General features: G+C 34.7%; 3 protein-coding genes across 3 annotated transcripts; 1 reads left to right on the top strand and 2 right to left on the bottom strand.

Annotated features, from left to right (window-relative positions):
- Nucleotides 1-184: 184 nt before the first annotated feature.
- On the top strand, nucleotides 185-7,322 carry LOC105158810 (uncharacterized). The gene is made up of 5 exons (XM_011075688.3): nucleotides 185-487; nucleotides 2,534-2,635; nucleotides 4,106-4,247; nucleotides 4,319-4,365; nucleotides 6,884-7,322. Exons 1-5 carry the CDS (start codon nucleotides 401-403, stop codon nucleotides 7,097-7,099), a joined length of 594 nt encoding a protein of 197 aa, XP_011073990.1. The 5' UTR covers nucleotides 185-400; the 3' UTR covers nucleotides 7,100-7,322.
- A 451-nt stretch (nucleotides 7,323-7,773) lies between these two features.
- On the bottom strand, nucleotides 7,774-8,622 carry LOC105158809 (uncharacterized). Its single transcript, XM_011075687.3, has 2 exons — nucleotides 8,402-8,622; nucleotides 7,774-8,123 (listed from the first exon to the last, which is right to left on the bottom strand). Exons 1-2 carry the CDS (start codon nucleotides 8,551-8,553, stop codon nucleotides 7,892-7,894), a joined length of 384 nt encoding a protein of 127 aa, XP_011073989.1. The 5' UTR covers nucleotides 8,554-8,622; the 3' UTR covers nucleotides 7,774-7,891.
- Nucleotides 8,623-9,943: 1,321 nt separating this feature from the next.
- LOC105158808 (large ribosomal subunit protein uL18) lies at nucleotides 9,944-13,666 on the bottom strand. The gene is made up of 9 exons (XM_011075686.3): nucleotides 13,530-13,666; nucleotides 12,656-12,725; nucleotides 12,452-12,543; nucleotides 12,042-12,168; nucleotides 11,809-11,888; nucleotides 11,593-11,709; nucleotides 10,764-10,898; nucleotides 10,498-10,667; nucleotides 9,944-10,264 (listed from the first exon to the last, which is right to left on the bottom strand). The coding sequence occupies exons 1-9, from the start codon at nucleotides 13,530-13,532 to the stop codon at nucleotides 10,150-10,152; spliced, it is 909 nt and encodes a 302-aa protein (XP_011073988.1). The 5' UTR covers nucleotides 13,533-13,666; the 3' UTR covers nucleotides 9,944-10,149.
- Nucleotides 13,667-15,048: the final 1,382 nt, after the last annotated feature.

Below are 15,048 nucleotides of genomic sequence, written 5' to 3'. Positions count from 1 at the left end.
AGTTTGTAATTGTACTCGATTTACTAAAAAATAAAGCAATTATTCTAGATTCTTATTTTATATATATAAAAAAAATGTTTTGTGTTTTTTTTATGTTTGTGTCCAATCAAATTGAATAAAAACATAGGGAGGGAAAAAAAGGAAAAAATAAAGGCTGGCAAATTATTGATTTATGTACCGCAGAAGTTTTCAGTAATTATAAACCTGCCCCAAACACCAGCCTCTTCCCTCACACAACTTGCGCACTGCAGAAAACCTTCAAATTCATGCGCAATAATTTCTCCACTTGTTCATACAATCAGAAATTATTCAATTTCTTTCTTTCTCAGACAATTCTCGTATTTACTTTCTCAAATTAATCTTTTCTCATTTCTAAGTGTTCGAAAATTATAAATAAAAAATGGGGAAAAATCAAGCGTACAAAGCGATGCAGAGAGCCCGGCTCGGCTCGAGCTCAGCCGGGCCTGAAGAGGTTGAGGATGGCATGGTTCGTACCCTTTCATACTGGATTGTTTATAATTCTTGTGTATTGCTGCTTTTTTTTTTTTTTTAATATTATTTAGGGGAGGCCTGGTTTGTGTAGATGGTTTAGTTGGTAGGAATTTGAGTTGGAATTTTAGAAGTTGGTGGGTTTTAGAAAGAGGGGATCAGAATTATTCTTGCATTAGTAGGATGCTGAGATACAGTATTGCAACACATGAACTAGCTGGGTGGTTTTATTAATATAGTGCTGAAGGAGTGCGAATTTAGGGTTTTCTTTCTTTTCGAACTATCATTTAGGTATGGGAATTCAGGGCCCTCCTTGTACACTTTTACTTTATTATGGGTTCCCCTCATTTTGTGTTGAAATCTTTTGTCCTTCTGCCAATTGGCCTGACTTAAGTACAGCTCTAAGTTGCTTGGTTAAATTGTAGATGAACTGACTGAAGCCGTAAAGTATTGGTTTCTTTCAGATTAAAGGTTAGGTGGTAGAGATTATGTTGAAGAACATAATCCAAATTTGGATCGAAGTGAAACAGACTGTGTACATGGAGTAAATTTTTTTGTCAATGGAGAAGTAGGTAGTTTAACGGTACATTGAAGATTTGCAGTTAGGAGATAACTAAAAGTGGGTTTTGTTTATTATTGTTATTTTACTTAAGACTCAATAGTTTATAAAGAATGGGATATCAAGAAAATGGCACACCAAGGATATGGTGCAGGAGGACCATGTGCTTGTACTCCACCGGTGCAGATTTTGTGAACCTCCCTGCTTGGATTCTTGTCAGTTGGATTTCAGTCTTAACTTAATAGCGCTGGATTAGTTCCACTATTATATTGGTTTCAGCAGTTCCGCTGTATGTTTGTTGAATTGCAAGCTTGTTATGCTATATCAGTTATATTGCAAAATTCTTTCATTTAGTATAACCTTTGGAAGATTGATGATATCTTCACAGCAGTTTGTGCTGGCTTGTGTTATCTTGGATTTCCTTTATTTTACATAACTTATTTGCTTCTGCATTTTCCCTTTGTAGAGGAAAGTGTTTATTGTTTGATGTTAGAAAACACTAAGTTCCTAGCCCACCTTTATAAATAGAAGGACATCCCTAGAAAAATCTTTGTTCTTCTGTCCCTCCCCCTCAGTGGAACAAAATTTTGGAACTACAACTACCCTCATTAGAGTTGATGTGGGTTTAAGGATTAGGGCTGGTGTGGGAGGTGGAGAAGTGCTTTCAAGGTTTTGCTTGGTTGATGATGAATCCCTTTATACATAACAGGGTTATTTCTCTATACAGTAATAAAACCTGTAAGCATGGAAAGAGAGGTTATGAAGAACAGTAATTGAATAGGATTGGATTTTATTATTTATTTTTTTCACTTTTGAAATAGCCTCTGGTGGGAATGGAAGAGGAGGATTCATGTAGTTGCCCCTGGACGAGTATGTGATATTTTGTTGACATGAGTTAAGTTGAATGTTACATATTGTGCTTGGAGTATTGTGATTATATTGCCACGCGTTAAACTAGTTTCTTATTCCAAAGCAAAGACAAGCTCTTAGGTGTGCAGGACTACTTATTCATAATGTATCATTTCTTGTTCCAATTTAGAGTTTAGAGATTCCTTCATCCTATATAGTTCTCTTGCTAGAGATATTGATTACATACTACTAAGATAAGAGAGTAATATTATGGTTTAGTAGATTATGCTCTGCAACCAACCCAAAAAACCCAGTTTTGAGAAGGAATTCGTTTCTCGTGAAGACAATCTAATTTCACATGGGCCATTTTACCAAATAATAGGAACCAAAGGCTGGTTTTGATCTTCCGCATGAATTTAACAGTTAGATCTCAGATTTTTGGGTAAAAACATGTATGTTCTATATGAGACAGTTCAATAACAGAAATGATGTTTGATACTTGCAATGTTTTTAAGTACTTCTATGCAGTGTCTTGTTAATTAATTTGTAAAGGTACTTGATTGTTTAATGACTTCTAGAATCGTGTTCTTTCTCCACTCTTGTGTGTCTGGCATCTTCTGATGAGGTGAGTCGCAGGTGGATGGTTCATTTCATTCACCAGAGTGGCATGCTGCTCGTTTGGCAAGTCTCAAAACTTCTCATACAATTACATGGGAGGAGTTCAAAAAGAAGCAAAAGGTGATTTGTAGGTTACATACATCTTGTCCTTTATTTATGTCACCTTAATCTCTTATCCTTTTTATCCTAGTGATTTTGGTATAATTTTCTCCTGGCCTTATGAATTAAGATTTGGTCAGTCTGATTAGCAAATTCTGTAAAACACTGGAAATATTGGAAATTTACTCAATTTTATTTACTCAATTTTTTCATTCAGCAGTTATAACACATTGAAGTTATTAATAATTTTGGGGCTGAGTGACAGAGATCATAATTTCTTCTATTGGAAATTAGCAGCATGTGCTATTTGGATAATTCTCATATCTCATCCTATTTCATTAAGCACTTACTTTTTGTAAAGTGTAAGTGGGACTTTGTGGATGGGATGATCAAGTGAGAAGAGATCGACAAACACTGTTCCACACATACACATACATATATATATGTATTATTGGATGGACCATCCTACAGATGGTGTGTGGCTGAGTTCCCTTTAGGCGCAAAAATATAAGCTCAAGATGCAATAGGTGTTGGCTGATCAATTAGAGAATATAAATCTCAATGGTGCCCAGGCCCCAGCCAAATGTTGTTTTAACGTTTATGATTACCCTACTTAGATCTAGCAAAATTACCGTTATACAAACCATAGCAAAGCTGATCCAAGCTTCCTTGAAAACTGTTGGTCATTTCCATACTCAACTGTTTCATGTTAACATCCTTTTATCTTTCCTTGACTATTACCTGTATTCATTAAAACCTCAATATTTTTGGGATACCAATACATGAATGCACGAAAAGCGAATGAAATAGTGTGTCAAACTTTATATAGTGAGAAATTGACCTACATGCTTTCTAAATACTTGTAAAGGTCAACCGTGGCAATGTACTCTGAAAGGAAAAATGTGGCATCAATGAAGATTTAAATTTTTTTCTAACATGCTGGATCATTGAAATTTCGGTTTGCGCTGTCCACTACCCACCACAACTTCAACTTAAGACAGGACTTACAATTTCCTCTGTGTTGCTTTCCTTCTTTTCCATCTCTTGCTTTCTATTTTAATGTTCTCGTCTTGACCCTTGAGATTTCCTAAGAGAAAAGAATTTGCGGTCTCTTTAATTGGCAATGATAACGTATTGAAGATTATTAGCACCTAAACCAGAAACACGCTCACCTGATCTCTTTATGTTAGCCGCTGGTTTGATTAGGATAGACCATAGTCTATGGGTATCAGTTTTCAAGATTGTCTCTAGCAAATTTGATGCACATAATATCCTTGAGTTGTTGCTTCCTTGAATCCTGGTCAGCTTCCTAAATCCTAAAAAAATCTTTTGAGTTACTCTTTAGAAAATCACATAGCAGAAATTAACTCTAAGGTTCACCAGTCTCAGTAGCTTCTAGCTGGAACTGATTTTTATCATGATTGTGGTCTTTATTTCACTTTTGTTATTTGAGCTGTACATCCACCTAGATCCTAATGGTGTAGTTGTTAGGAAGAAGAAGTGAGAAAGGGAGAGTTGGAAGCAGATAAAGACAGGATGATGAGAGAGTATAGGGCTCAGCTAGATGCTGAAAGGGCACGTAAACTTGCACATGGGAAGAACCACTCAAGCAGCAGATCCAACCGCAGAAAGGGTAATGAATTGGTTGAAATAGTCCTATATCCAGTAGGCTGCCTTTGATATGACTCCTAAATATTCTTGCAGATAAAAAGGAGAAAGATTCGAGGAAACATACCAGCAAGAAGCGAAAGGTGTGTAAACCATATCCCTGTTTTTCACCCATATATCGTGTAACTGATAATTTATTCTATGTAACAATGTTGAAGTTGCAAATGGGGGGCTTGGCAGCATGTTCTATAAAGAGATATCTTTAATTTCACTTTTATTGATAGATTTGCAAAACTTATGCTGACTTTTCAAAAAATTGATAGTTACAAGTGACTTGCCCTTCAATATCTTCATATGCGCATCCTTGTGATGGTCAAAATTTATCCTTGAGCATGCAAAAGAGGCAGTCATCATTTAGGCTCTGTATTCAGTAAATTTAGCAAGGTGATTCTATATAAAAGAACTATTACACCGGACTTGTAGAGTAAGACAAGAGCCTCCGCTACATAATTCCTTTGTATAGCGTCCAAGTTCCATGTTTTAGCCTTTAAGCAGTCTTCAAATATTAAAAACAATTTGCAGGCTTGAGGAAGATTGCTGACAATTTCTTCACTTCTCAGCTAGTTCAACTACAAGCATTTTTAACTAGAAATGCCACATTGCAAACTAATTGTGAATTTACTGATCCTGTGAACTAAAGATGCGCCATAAAAAACCATGTCTTTTGTGAGGTATTGATATTGTTTTGAAGCTTTGTATTCAATTAATTTTGCAAGGTGATTGTATATAAAAGAAATATTACACTGGACTTGTAGAGTAAGGCAAGAGTCTCAGCTACATAATTCCTTTGTCTTCAATGTTTTAGTCTTTATGTAGTCCTCAAATATTTAAAAACAATTTTCAGGCTTGAGGAAGATTGCTGACAATTCCTTCACTTCTCAGCTAGGTCAACTACAAACATTTTTAACTTGAAATGTCACGTTGCAAACTAAATTCTTGTAAATTTACCGGTGCTGTGAACTAAAGATGCGCCATAGCAAACCATGTCTTTTGTGAGGTATTGATGTTGTTTTGACAATTCCATCTAATAGGCATATATCTTGATTCTCTTCTTAATTAGTATACTAGAAAGTAAAAAGATGAAATTATTTGCCATTTTCTGTTTTCAGTTTTAACTTAGATTTTCCCTATCCACAAATTGGAATTCAGTATTTTCCAATTAAAATCATCCTTTCCAGTTTCCATATTAGGCATGTGTAAGAAGGCCTTTAGAGCATCATGGCCATCCACCCTTTGAAGAATGAGCAGATGCATTAATTTTCAACATCTTGCTCAAACACGCAAAACGGGAATCGACTAGACAATTACTTTCACTGTCTCTCGTAGCCTATTTACATTCTAGTTATTGCATCTCATGAACCTACTACATAAACAGACAAGACAAAAGAAGATTTAAGATAGAGATAATTACACTTTCCTCCCCTGAGGTTTGGTTTAATTACACATAGACCCTTGTGGTTTGGTAAATTACATCTAGCATCCCTAAGATTTGCTTCCCGTCTAACAAATAAATCCCCCTATTGGTAAAACTTCACCGAATTTGCTGATATTAACAAAAAATTTGGAAAAAAAAATCTATATTTACCTTCAATTGACTTATTACTGATTTATTGCATGTCACCGTTACAAGGGTAGTTTAGTCGGAAAAAAATTATTTCACCTACAATAAGCCAGTAATAAGTCAATCAAAGGTAAATATCAATTTTCATTCAGTTTTTTTTGTTAATATTAGCAAAGTTGGTGAAACTTGACTAATGGAGGGACTTATTTGTTAGACGAAAGCAAACCTCAGAGGTGCTAGATGTAATTGTCCAAACCACAGAGGGTCGACGTGTAATTACACCAAACCTCAGGAGAGGAGAGTGTAATTATCCCTTAAAGATAATGAAAGAACTGGTTGCTGTTCACCTGTTAACTGGTTGAGTTTCTTGGTCTTGATTAGCCATTTTGTAGGTCCAAGCAAAGTGATCAAATCGGTTGATCATGTTGTTTCAGTTTCGAGAAAAAAGAATTGTACCCACTTCATTTAGTTAGTGGTGATCTGCATCTTGATGGAACGGATGTTTACTGAATGTCATAATCGTCCTGTTTTTTATTCTTTACGGAGAAATTTTTATATTGGTTTATTTCCTAGACTTCCTTCCCCTCCCACCATACCCCAGAGGAGAAGCAAGCCAGAAAAAAGGGGATGAGGTGGGTGGGATAGGAATAGTACTGGCACCTTCGCCTTGGAAGTGGCTTTTTCTAGTTTCTTTATAGTTTATATGTTGTACGATATGTTTGAATAGTTAGCAATAGATGTATTTTCTCCATGCTGGATATATTTACTTGACCCCCCTTAGAAAGTTCAGTCAAATTGTTTTTGTTTGTCATATAGAAATATATCCTTTATAGTGTAACTGTGGTTTATGTATTTTGTTTAGTTCTTTACTGTAACATGAATTCACTAATCGTTATATCTCCTCATCACTGATGATATTTCACGAGTCAGTCATGTAAGGTGGAAAGGCAAGTTCTACATTTTCTTCCTTGAACCAATTTTACTTGCATACAATGTTATTGGAATGGTAACTAACATAATATTTGATACTTGACTTTTAGCATTCGAGGCGATCTTCAGATTCTAGTTCAAGTTCATCATCAGAGACATCAAGCAGTGATGAAGAGAAGAGAGAGTCAAAAAGATCGAAGTCAAGGTTGAAGAGAAGGAAGAAAGAAAAAAAGCATCGATCCAGATCGAAGCACTCTAGCAGTGAAAGTGAAGAGGCTGATGGACCCTTACCACTTTCTAGATTCTTTGGGAGTGTGAAAAGCTGATCTTGTGTTTGCCATTTACTGTTTATTCATCTTTCTGCAATAGTGTAAGACTTCAATTCTTTTCTTAAATCCTTCCAGGGTCGAGGTTCTGCTGTTCTGTTTTGGCTATATACACTGGCTGCATAAACAGTCTCGTGAAAATATTTAAGGCCCATTCTCTCATTTGTGTAACTTTTGACATGCCACAATCATCTATCGCAATTACAGAACCTTTGAAATAGTATCATGAGATGTTTCAAGGTCAAGCTGTGAAAACAGTTCCCTCTCTCTCTCTCTAGTTTATGCTTTCTTTCTGCAAAAGAGTTGCGGAAGGAAGTTGGTTTTGCTAAGTGCATTTTCTTCTAGCTAACCGACATCCTTCTGCACATCCAACTTTTGCTTGCTTGGCTTTAGAAATGATAGTGGTTTGCATAGCCATATGTTATTGAATGCAAGAAGCACTTTACAACTACTCCTCTTAGTACTGTTAATTTGGAGAGCTCTCCAACACTTAATATTCGAATTTACGCACCTGAATTTATTATTATTGTCAGATTCAATGTTTGATATTCATATATTTTGCTCACTTGGCGTCTCAAATGGGACGTGCACCGTGCACGAGTGGATGTGAAAATCAACTCCTTCGAAATAATAAATGTCTACTCTCTACTGCGGCAATAAACTTCGCACAGAGATTTAGCAGCAAAAAAACAAAAGGATTATTATTTATATTGCCACATTTTGCTCTGATTCCACAATCCTTGGAAATGACCACAATGATCTTATCTAGCCTAGCTAATGAAGGCAAACAGCCTATTTAGATGGCTCTTGAATGGCCTTTCCTTTTTCTCTTAGCTTGGCAATGGACTCTTTCATGGCTTCCTTCCTCTTCTTGCTGGCCAGAACTTTTGCTGTCACCCCAGTCACATTTGGGTCCTTTTTCTCTTCCGGTGGAGGTGGTGGTGGCCGTCTCGCTGCCCCCTTTGCATTCCCGCCACCCACACTCAATCCCAGCACCACACCTGCCAACCCCAATGCAACATTCCTGCATTTCACAAACTCCTCTTTCAGTAAATTCAAATTTTTACAACATATACAATGTGGTCTTTTTGTCCATTACAATTAACAATGAAAGGCAATGTCATTTAACATAGTACAGAAAAGATCAAGAAAGATTCATAAACATAGATTAAAAAGAAAACTCTTTCTAAAAGGCCATAGAACCCAAAAAAGCAAGAAAACATCTCAAGAATTGGACTAAATCAAACTCTTTGCAACCACTCAACCACATTCATTCCTCAATGTCCAAAATTACACACAAACCTCCTTTGGACATGTCTTTCTTGATCAGAGACAGTATTACAAGTGCAGACTTTGTTGTGGAATCTTGGAGAGCCCAAATGAGTTGTTTTCCTTGAGAACGCAGAGATCAATGGTTTTGCTGTGGGGGGTGTAACTGCGGCTAAATGGGCCATTTAGTTTTTGTATGACTCTGGAGTCTCCTTATTGTCTGGTTTTTTTCTAGATGAATTGACATTCTTAAGTGCAGAAAGGAAAATAGTTTGTGGATAGTGTGTGCATTTGCATCACTTGATTGAAGTGGATGGTGAGACATCATTGGTTGTTCTTTGATAAGGTCTAAAATTTTGTGGGCCCTCAATTTTCTCAAATTTTGACCTACCCCCATGTGTTTTTCTATTGTATATTGATGGTTGTGTTTATCTTGGAAGGGATAGGTGCCAATAAACCTTATTATGAGTTGTGTTTGACACCATGAGCATATTCTGATTTTGAGGGTTTTTGGTTAAATTTATTTAAAAAAATCTTGTAAGTTGATAAGTTTTTATACGATATTAGATTTTATTTCTCTTCTTACCTTTTTCATTTTTCTAGTGGAGCCCGTTGGTAAAACGATGTCGGGTATACATTGAATTATACAATTGTAACTTCTTTTTCTTTTTAATGAAACTGTTACAATATATGATGATTTTTAAAAATTAACATTGTATATTAAATATTTATAATTAATCGATATCTAATATTACAGTGAATAAAAAAGCTGTTAAAATAAATTAATACCAACACATTAATGTAATTTAACCCATAATCATGGGATCTTCAAGGCTAAAAGCTATACATACATATGTGTGTATATATATAAATAGAATTTTTCGTTACTAAATTTCCAGCTTGATACAAAATATGAATAGTTATATTTACACACTTAATCAGTGATTTGTTTATACAAATTATTTTTGCTTTTTAGTTAATTACACATATAGTCACTAGAAAATAGTAATATCAACATTATCTATATAAATCATCTCTATTTTTTTAACAACTATACATACATCCTCAAAAATATCTATATAAGTACAAATATTCCTATGAGTTTACTATCAATGGTGATTTTTTGTAATTATACCAAAAATAACGATAGGTCATGTCAACAAATCATAAATCAGGGGTTGAAGATGTATTATTCCTGCATCATTATAATTTTTATGTTCTTTGCTTTTGCCCTATATGTTGATGAAGAAAAAAAATTGTCTATGTAATTTTAATTTTACATACATTTTTTCAGATACTGTCATAGAACTATTCCTATCATTACGAATAATCCACAATATTAAAATTTTAGAATACAGTAATAGCAAATGATGCTTTTTTTTTTAATTTGGTATACTTTTCTCCATGAAATGAATATAAATATAATTTATTTCCTATTCATTGGCTTCAAAAAATAGTCATCATCATTCTTTTTTAATTTATTGAAGTATTTATCGTTTTTTATTATCTTGAGTATTTTCCTGGTATCACATTAATTATTCAACCTCAAGAAGCACTGAACAATGCTGAGCAGTGTAGGAAATAAACCAAGTAATGTAATTGCATTTCACGGTGAACAAATATCCAATGCTAGTCTCACTAAACGAGAAATCCAAGCAACAATACTAGTAAACAGGTTCTCCCAAAATTGACAATAATTCCAGGTATAGAATTCCAGTTAGCAGTAGGTGTCTCGATCTTGTAAGGAAATAGAAGTTGCAGAAATTCTTCCAAAAAATCTCTCACTCGTCATCCTCATCATCATCTTCATCAGCCCCAGCAGCAGCATTGAGAGCATTTAGGCGTTCGATCAATTTAGCCTTTCTTTCCTCGTATGTGAGCTTCTTCAAGTTGTACCTGAGCAAAAACAGAAGAATAAATTAGTCTAAGCATCAGAAACTTTCTCAAGGTATGGCAAGAAAAGTGATGAAGTGGAGCAATAAATCCGCTGAAGATATCTAATTCACATAACAGACTTCAGACGGTTATAACAAACACTGAACATAATTCATTCATCATAATGCAGCAAATAACAGGATGGATGAAGCGAGTTCTAGCTAAATGACGAACGGTTAAAACTGTCTCCTTACCTCTTGTGTTCTTTTGGTGGCTGTTTCTCAGATTTCTTAGCAGTTGGATCAGCACGAATGGCTGCATGAACTTTCTTGTAGAGTTCCTCAAGGTTGTCTGGCTCAAGTCCTTTCTTGACATATAAACCGAAATGTGATTGATACTTCTCTGGTTCATCTTCCATCAAGGTCTAAAAAATGTTCAGAAAAGGGATAACCAGAGGTTGAGTCATATTTGCACTTCTAATATTAGTGCTTTCAAATTACTAGACAAAACTTCAAAATACCGTCATATATGATGCAACATGACCACCATAAATGTACTTCCTGTGAACCTCTGCATCAAGCTGCTTAGAATCCTTAGAAAATCCAGCAAACCTCTTGTCACTGTGAGGAATATCTAATCCACCGTCCAGTGCACCCTGTAAAAAGTAGCCAAAGTATATTCAACACATGTATCATTCAAAAATGTGCAGATACTTATGGACAATATGTTGCATACAGATATCAAATGATCACAATCAACAAATAGTGCCAACATAGATGGCATTATTTGCTGATCCAGAACCAATTAAGAAAACATTCATAGCTCTTAAACAGGTCACAACTTCAAAACAAGGCAAAAAGAACCATAATGAAACAGCTGGAAATCTTACCAATGGAACTTAAATCAATTCAAGAAAATAACCAGAAAAAAGATTCATCAGTAAATAGCACAATACCAATTTTCAGATTTTAACTCAGCATCATTTTGGACTAGACAGCAAGTTCAATCAAACTAAACTACTACAGTTTGCTATACTAACTTCACCTAAAACACACTGGCCCTCTCTGACTTGGGAATATTCAGAAATTTATAAACATAGATGTAATGCAGGCATAGGAGAGAGGTTCCACATTCCTTTATGACATTATACATGTGCACACATCATCATATCAAACGCGTTTATATCATACAATCTCTTTCAAAAGACACAATATCAGTAGTAGGATATACTTGGAACAAGTACGGAGCACCATCTTGAAGAATTGAATGTTTTCAAACAAACTAATGAGATACTAGAAGATACCAAAGGGATGCAGTCAACCATGCAAGAAAAAGGAAACATTAATTACCTTCAGAGCACCAAAAACACGATTCCCAGTAGTTGTTCTAATTAGGCCAACATCAAGTAGTGCACGGAATGGCCTTCGGCTCTCTGCCGGTTCAACAGAATAATCCTCTCCAGTAGCCTGACAACATATAGGTCTCAATAAATAGTTCGTGCAAAGGAATTGTCATGAACAACAAAATCTAAACTGACAAGAGAACAGCGTCATGATCTGCTATACCTCCAGGTTGCCTTGGTACTCATCATCCATCTCAAGCTTTTTCAGGACACGGCGAGCCAGAAGCAGCCCAGTACAATAAGCTGGTCAAGCATTTGCCATTAGGATTTCATCCACAAATGCAGTTTCTCAAGTTCATTATCAATCACAAAAAGAGATGAGGTAGATTCTAATTTTACTTCACTCCATCCAACTTTAATTTTTTTTAGAGGGAAGGCTGTCAAGGGAGAATTTACCTGCAGCATAATTTGAAAGACCAACTTCAAGTCCATAGTGAGGCAACTCATGGGCATATGCTGCAGCCAGAACCATATCTCCAGTGATACTAGCGGACACTATTTGTGCAACAATATCTTTATTCGTCTATAAGAACATTAAGGTTAACCCTGAAATAGAAAATTTTAAGCATAGTTTCAACACATTATATACCACTTCACACCATCTGGGTTTGGTAGTGGGCATGTAACCCATCCATACTGCAAACTAGAAGGGCAGAACTTTTGGCCTGTTTCGAAACATAAACTATCACAAGTAAATCTGCTCTTATTAACTTCAACCTTAAATTGTACCCTACGAGGCAGAAAAAAGGGCTAGATAGAAAAGATAACAAAGTATGCTTGTTGGCATTAACTTATGATCAGGATACAAATCGCACGACGAACCGGTACTTGGGAGTATTGTACTTGTTCTTGTCCTGGTTGATTAGACGAATCCTAGCCCTGTAATCCGTTTTCCCCTCTGGATAGTGATAAAAAAACATCAATCATAGAACACCATAACCACAGAAAACTACTACATCAAAACCTGAAACTAGAGAACATAAATGCAGAACAAATGGATTATACTGTACCTCTCCTTCTCTTATATTTGACCTGGTATCGCTTAAAGTATGCCTTTGACTTTTGTGCTTTGACGAAGGCCTGCAATGACAAGAATTTTACATAATAAAACATCAGCCCATTTAACCTGTAGAAACTACATAGGCATCAACATCTATCGGTGAGCACACAACACCAATACTAGCATCAGGGAATAAAAAAATCTTAATAAATCTTAGCAATACCTAAAAAGCTACAGAGTGTGATGATGAATAACATCAGAATACAATTCAGAGATTGCAATGTAAAAACTAAGCATATCTAGGCTAATACTTCCTCACAAAACATATCAAAAGAATCCTATCTAAACAACAGACATGCAATATCAAAATCCAAAAGATGCATATCAAATCAACAGTCAGAAGGCATAGGTGTTTCAACTATGACTATTTCAAACCAAAAACCCACCAAATGATCGTATTAAGAAAAATCACAACAGTTAAAATCCCCAATTTCCTTTCCGTTTCACCATCCCAATTCCCTACATTTTAAACTCAGAAGACAAAAAAAAAAACAATCAAGAAATTAAGACTTGTCTAACCAAATTCGATTTTCTCAATCCACTCCATTTCCCCTAAATCACAACAAACAGCAAACAGCAGCTAGAATGCCAAAAGTCCCTCCCTTTCTGCTTTTCCAAGCTACACATTTGGAACCAACTGAAAATGAAAACTCCATAATTCAACAAGAACACTTTCAGGTACCGGTCCTTACACAACAACAAATGCATCCAACATGACACTTCCCCCACAAGCAAACTTAACTCAAGAAATCACACCTAAAACCGAGCATGCGAAGATCAAAACTAATAAAACGTAAGAACAGAAGGGTTAAGATAGAGCTCACCATTGTTGAAGTGAGAGTGAAGCTGCGTCGTGCTAGTGAAGAGACAGACAACAACGTTCGGCGAAGGATTTATAGCTAAACCCTAGAAACTCAATTGCGAGATCATCTAAATTACGAAATTACCCTTCTGGGTTGACAATTGGGCTACAAACGATTGGCCCAGTTAGGAATAGTTAGTGGCCATACACATGGGCTTTCTTAATCTTAATTATAAATAATTACATTCACATCCTAATCTATGGTATATTTACACAAACTACCCCTATCTTTTGAGTAATTATATAATATGTAAACCATCCCTGATATCCAAAAACGTGAATAGATTGTGTAAATAGACCATACGTCAGAGGTATCAATGGATAAGATAAGACCCTAATCAAGCTCATAGAGTAACTCTAAGACCCAGACCTAATGAATATTATTAGACCAAAGTCAAACCCAAATTTATTAAAAAATCTAATTTGGGTTGGGTCATTACCCATCAATACCCATGGGTTTATTTATCCAATTTGGATCCAAAAAATATATTTATTTTTCTTTGCTATTCAATTGAAAATTTCAATTGATCTAACTTCACGTAAACAAATTTAAAAAACTTAAGACATCGTAACATTATTTGTTGTGTAATATTTTTATTATATTATTTTGTAAATGATATATTATTTAAAAAAATTATAAAAAGATATTATTTATAAATTAATCTTAATAATTTTAAATTTATTGATAAATTATGGGGGAGTTAAAATTCGAATAATCAGTCGAAAACTGACTAAACTGAATTTTTGATTCGTACCGAAAATCAAACCAAAAGTTCAGTATGATTTTCAATTATTTTTTAAAAACAAATTGATACAATCAGTCAGTACGATTTAGTTAGGCCAATTAACCATACCAACCGAATAACCAAAATTAAAAAATATATTTATACAATATATTATAGTTTTATAAAATATATAAATTATGTTTATAATTATAAATATATATTATATTATAATAATTTAATTTAATTTCTACCTATTTTAAATTTAAAATATACAAATAAAAAATTATTAAATTAATTAACTGACCGATTTTTTCCTTACGAATTTAGTATTTTGGTTATTAATCGAACCAAATCAAAAAAATATTTGGTTATAATCGAACCGAATCAATTAGTTTAGTTCAACTTTTGGTACGCCAAAACTTTTCATTAACCGCAAAATCAGTTTGGTTTAGTTTGATTAACCAAATTGAGCTCCCCTATAAATTATGAGTAAAAATAAAAAATAAAAGAGAAAAAATTAATTAGTATAATTTTAAAAAAAATTAAGTTGGAAAAAAATTGGGTCTGAATTTGACCAAACCCAAACACCGGGTCTAGAGACTTATGGGTTTTGCGTTGGGTAAAATAGATCGGGTAAGTCTCAGTCTCAATTAATTTCTTCAGTCCTTTTTGGATCTGGACCTGGGTAGGGTAAGACCTTATTCATTGACAGACTTAATTACAAAACACCAAAAAGAAAAAATGGAAAAAAGAAAA

This window comes from Sesamum indicum, linkage group LG3 (assembly GCF_026168435.1).
Source record: "Sesamum indicum cultivar Baizhima isolate 11 linkage group LG3, ASM2616843v1, whole genome shotgun sequence".
In the NCBI taxonomy this organism is placed as follows: domain Eukaryota; kingdom Viridiplantae; phylum Streptophyta; class Magnoliopsida; order Lamiales; family Pedaliaceae; genus Sesamum; species Sesamum indicum.
Note: the sequence above shows the minus strand (reverse complement) of the source record. Positions and strands in the feature narration are given on the sequence as shown.

Bases quoted from the DNA above. Each gene is read 5' to 3' on its own strand.
- LOC105158810 (XM_011075688.3), top strand. From the start codon at position 401: ATGGGGAAAAATCAAGCGTACAAAGCGATGCAGAGAGCCCGGCTCGGC. The intron at 488-2,533 runs GTTCGTACCCTT...GGTGAGTCGCAG, and splicing joins AAGAGGTTGAGGATGGCATG to GTGGATGGTTCATTTCATTC. The intron at 2,636-4,105 runs GTGATTTGTAGG...TGTAGTTGTTAG, and splicing joins AGTTCAAAAAGAAGCAAAAG to GAAGAAGAAGTGAGAAAGGG.
- LOC105158809 (XM_011075687.3), bottom strand. From the start codon at position 8,553: ATGGCCCATTTAGCCGCAGTTACACCCCCCACAGCAAAACCATTGATC. The intron at 8,124-8,401 runs GTTTGTGTGTAA...TGTGAAATGCAG, and splicing joins GAAAGACATGTCCAAAGGAG to GAATGTTGCATTGGGGTTGG.
- LOC105158808 (XM_011075686.3), bottom strand. The intron at 11,889-12,041 runs GTAAATTCTCCC...ATGCTTGACCAG, and splicing joins TCTTTCAAATTATGCTGCAG to CTTATTGTACTGGGCTGCTT. The intron at 10,899-11,592 runs GTAATTAATGTT...TACTTTTTACAG, and splicing joins GTGTTTTTGGTGCTCTGAAG to GGTGCACTGGACGGTGGATT.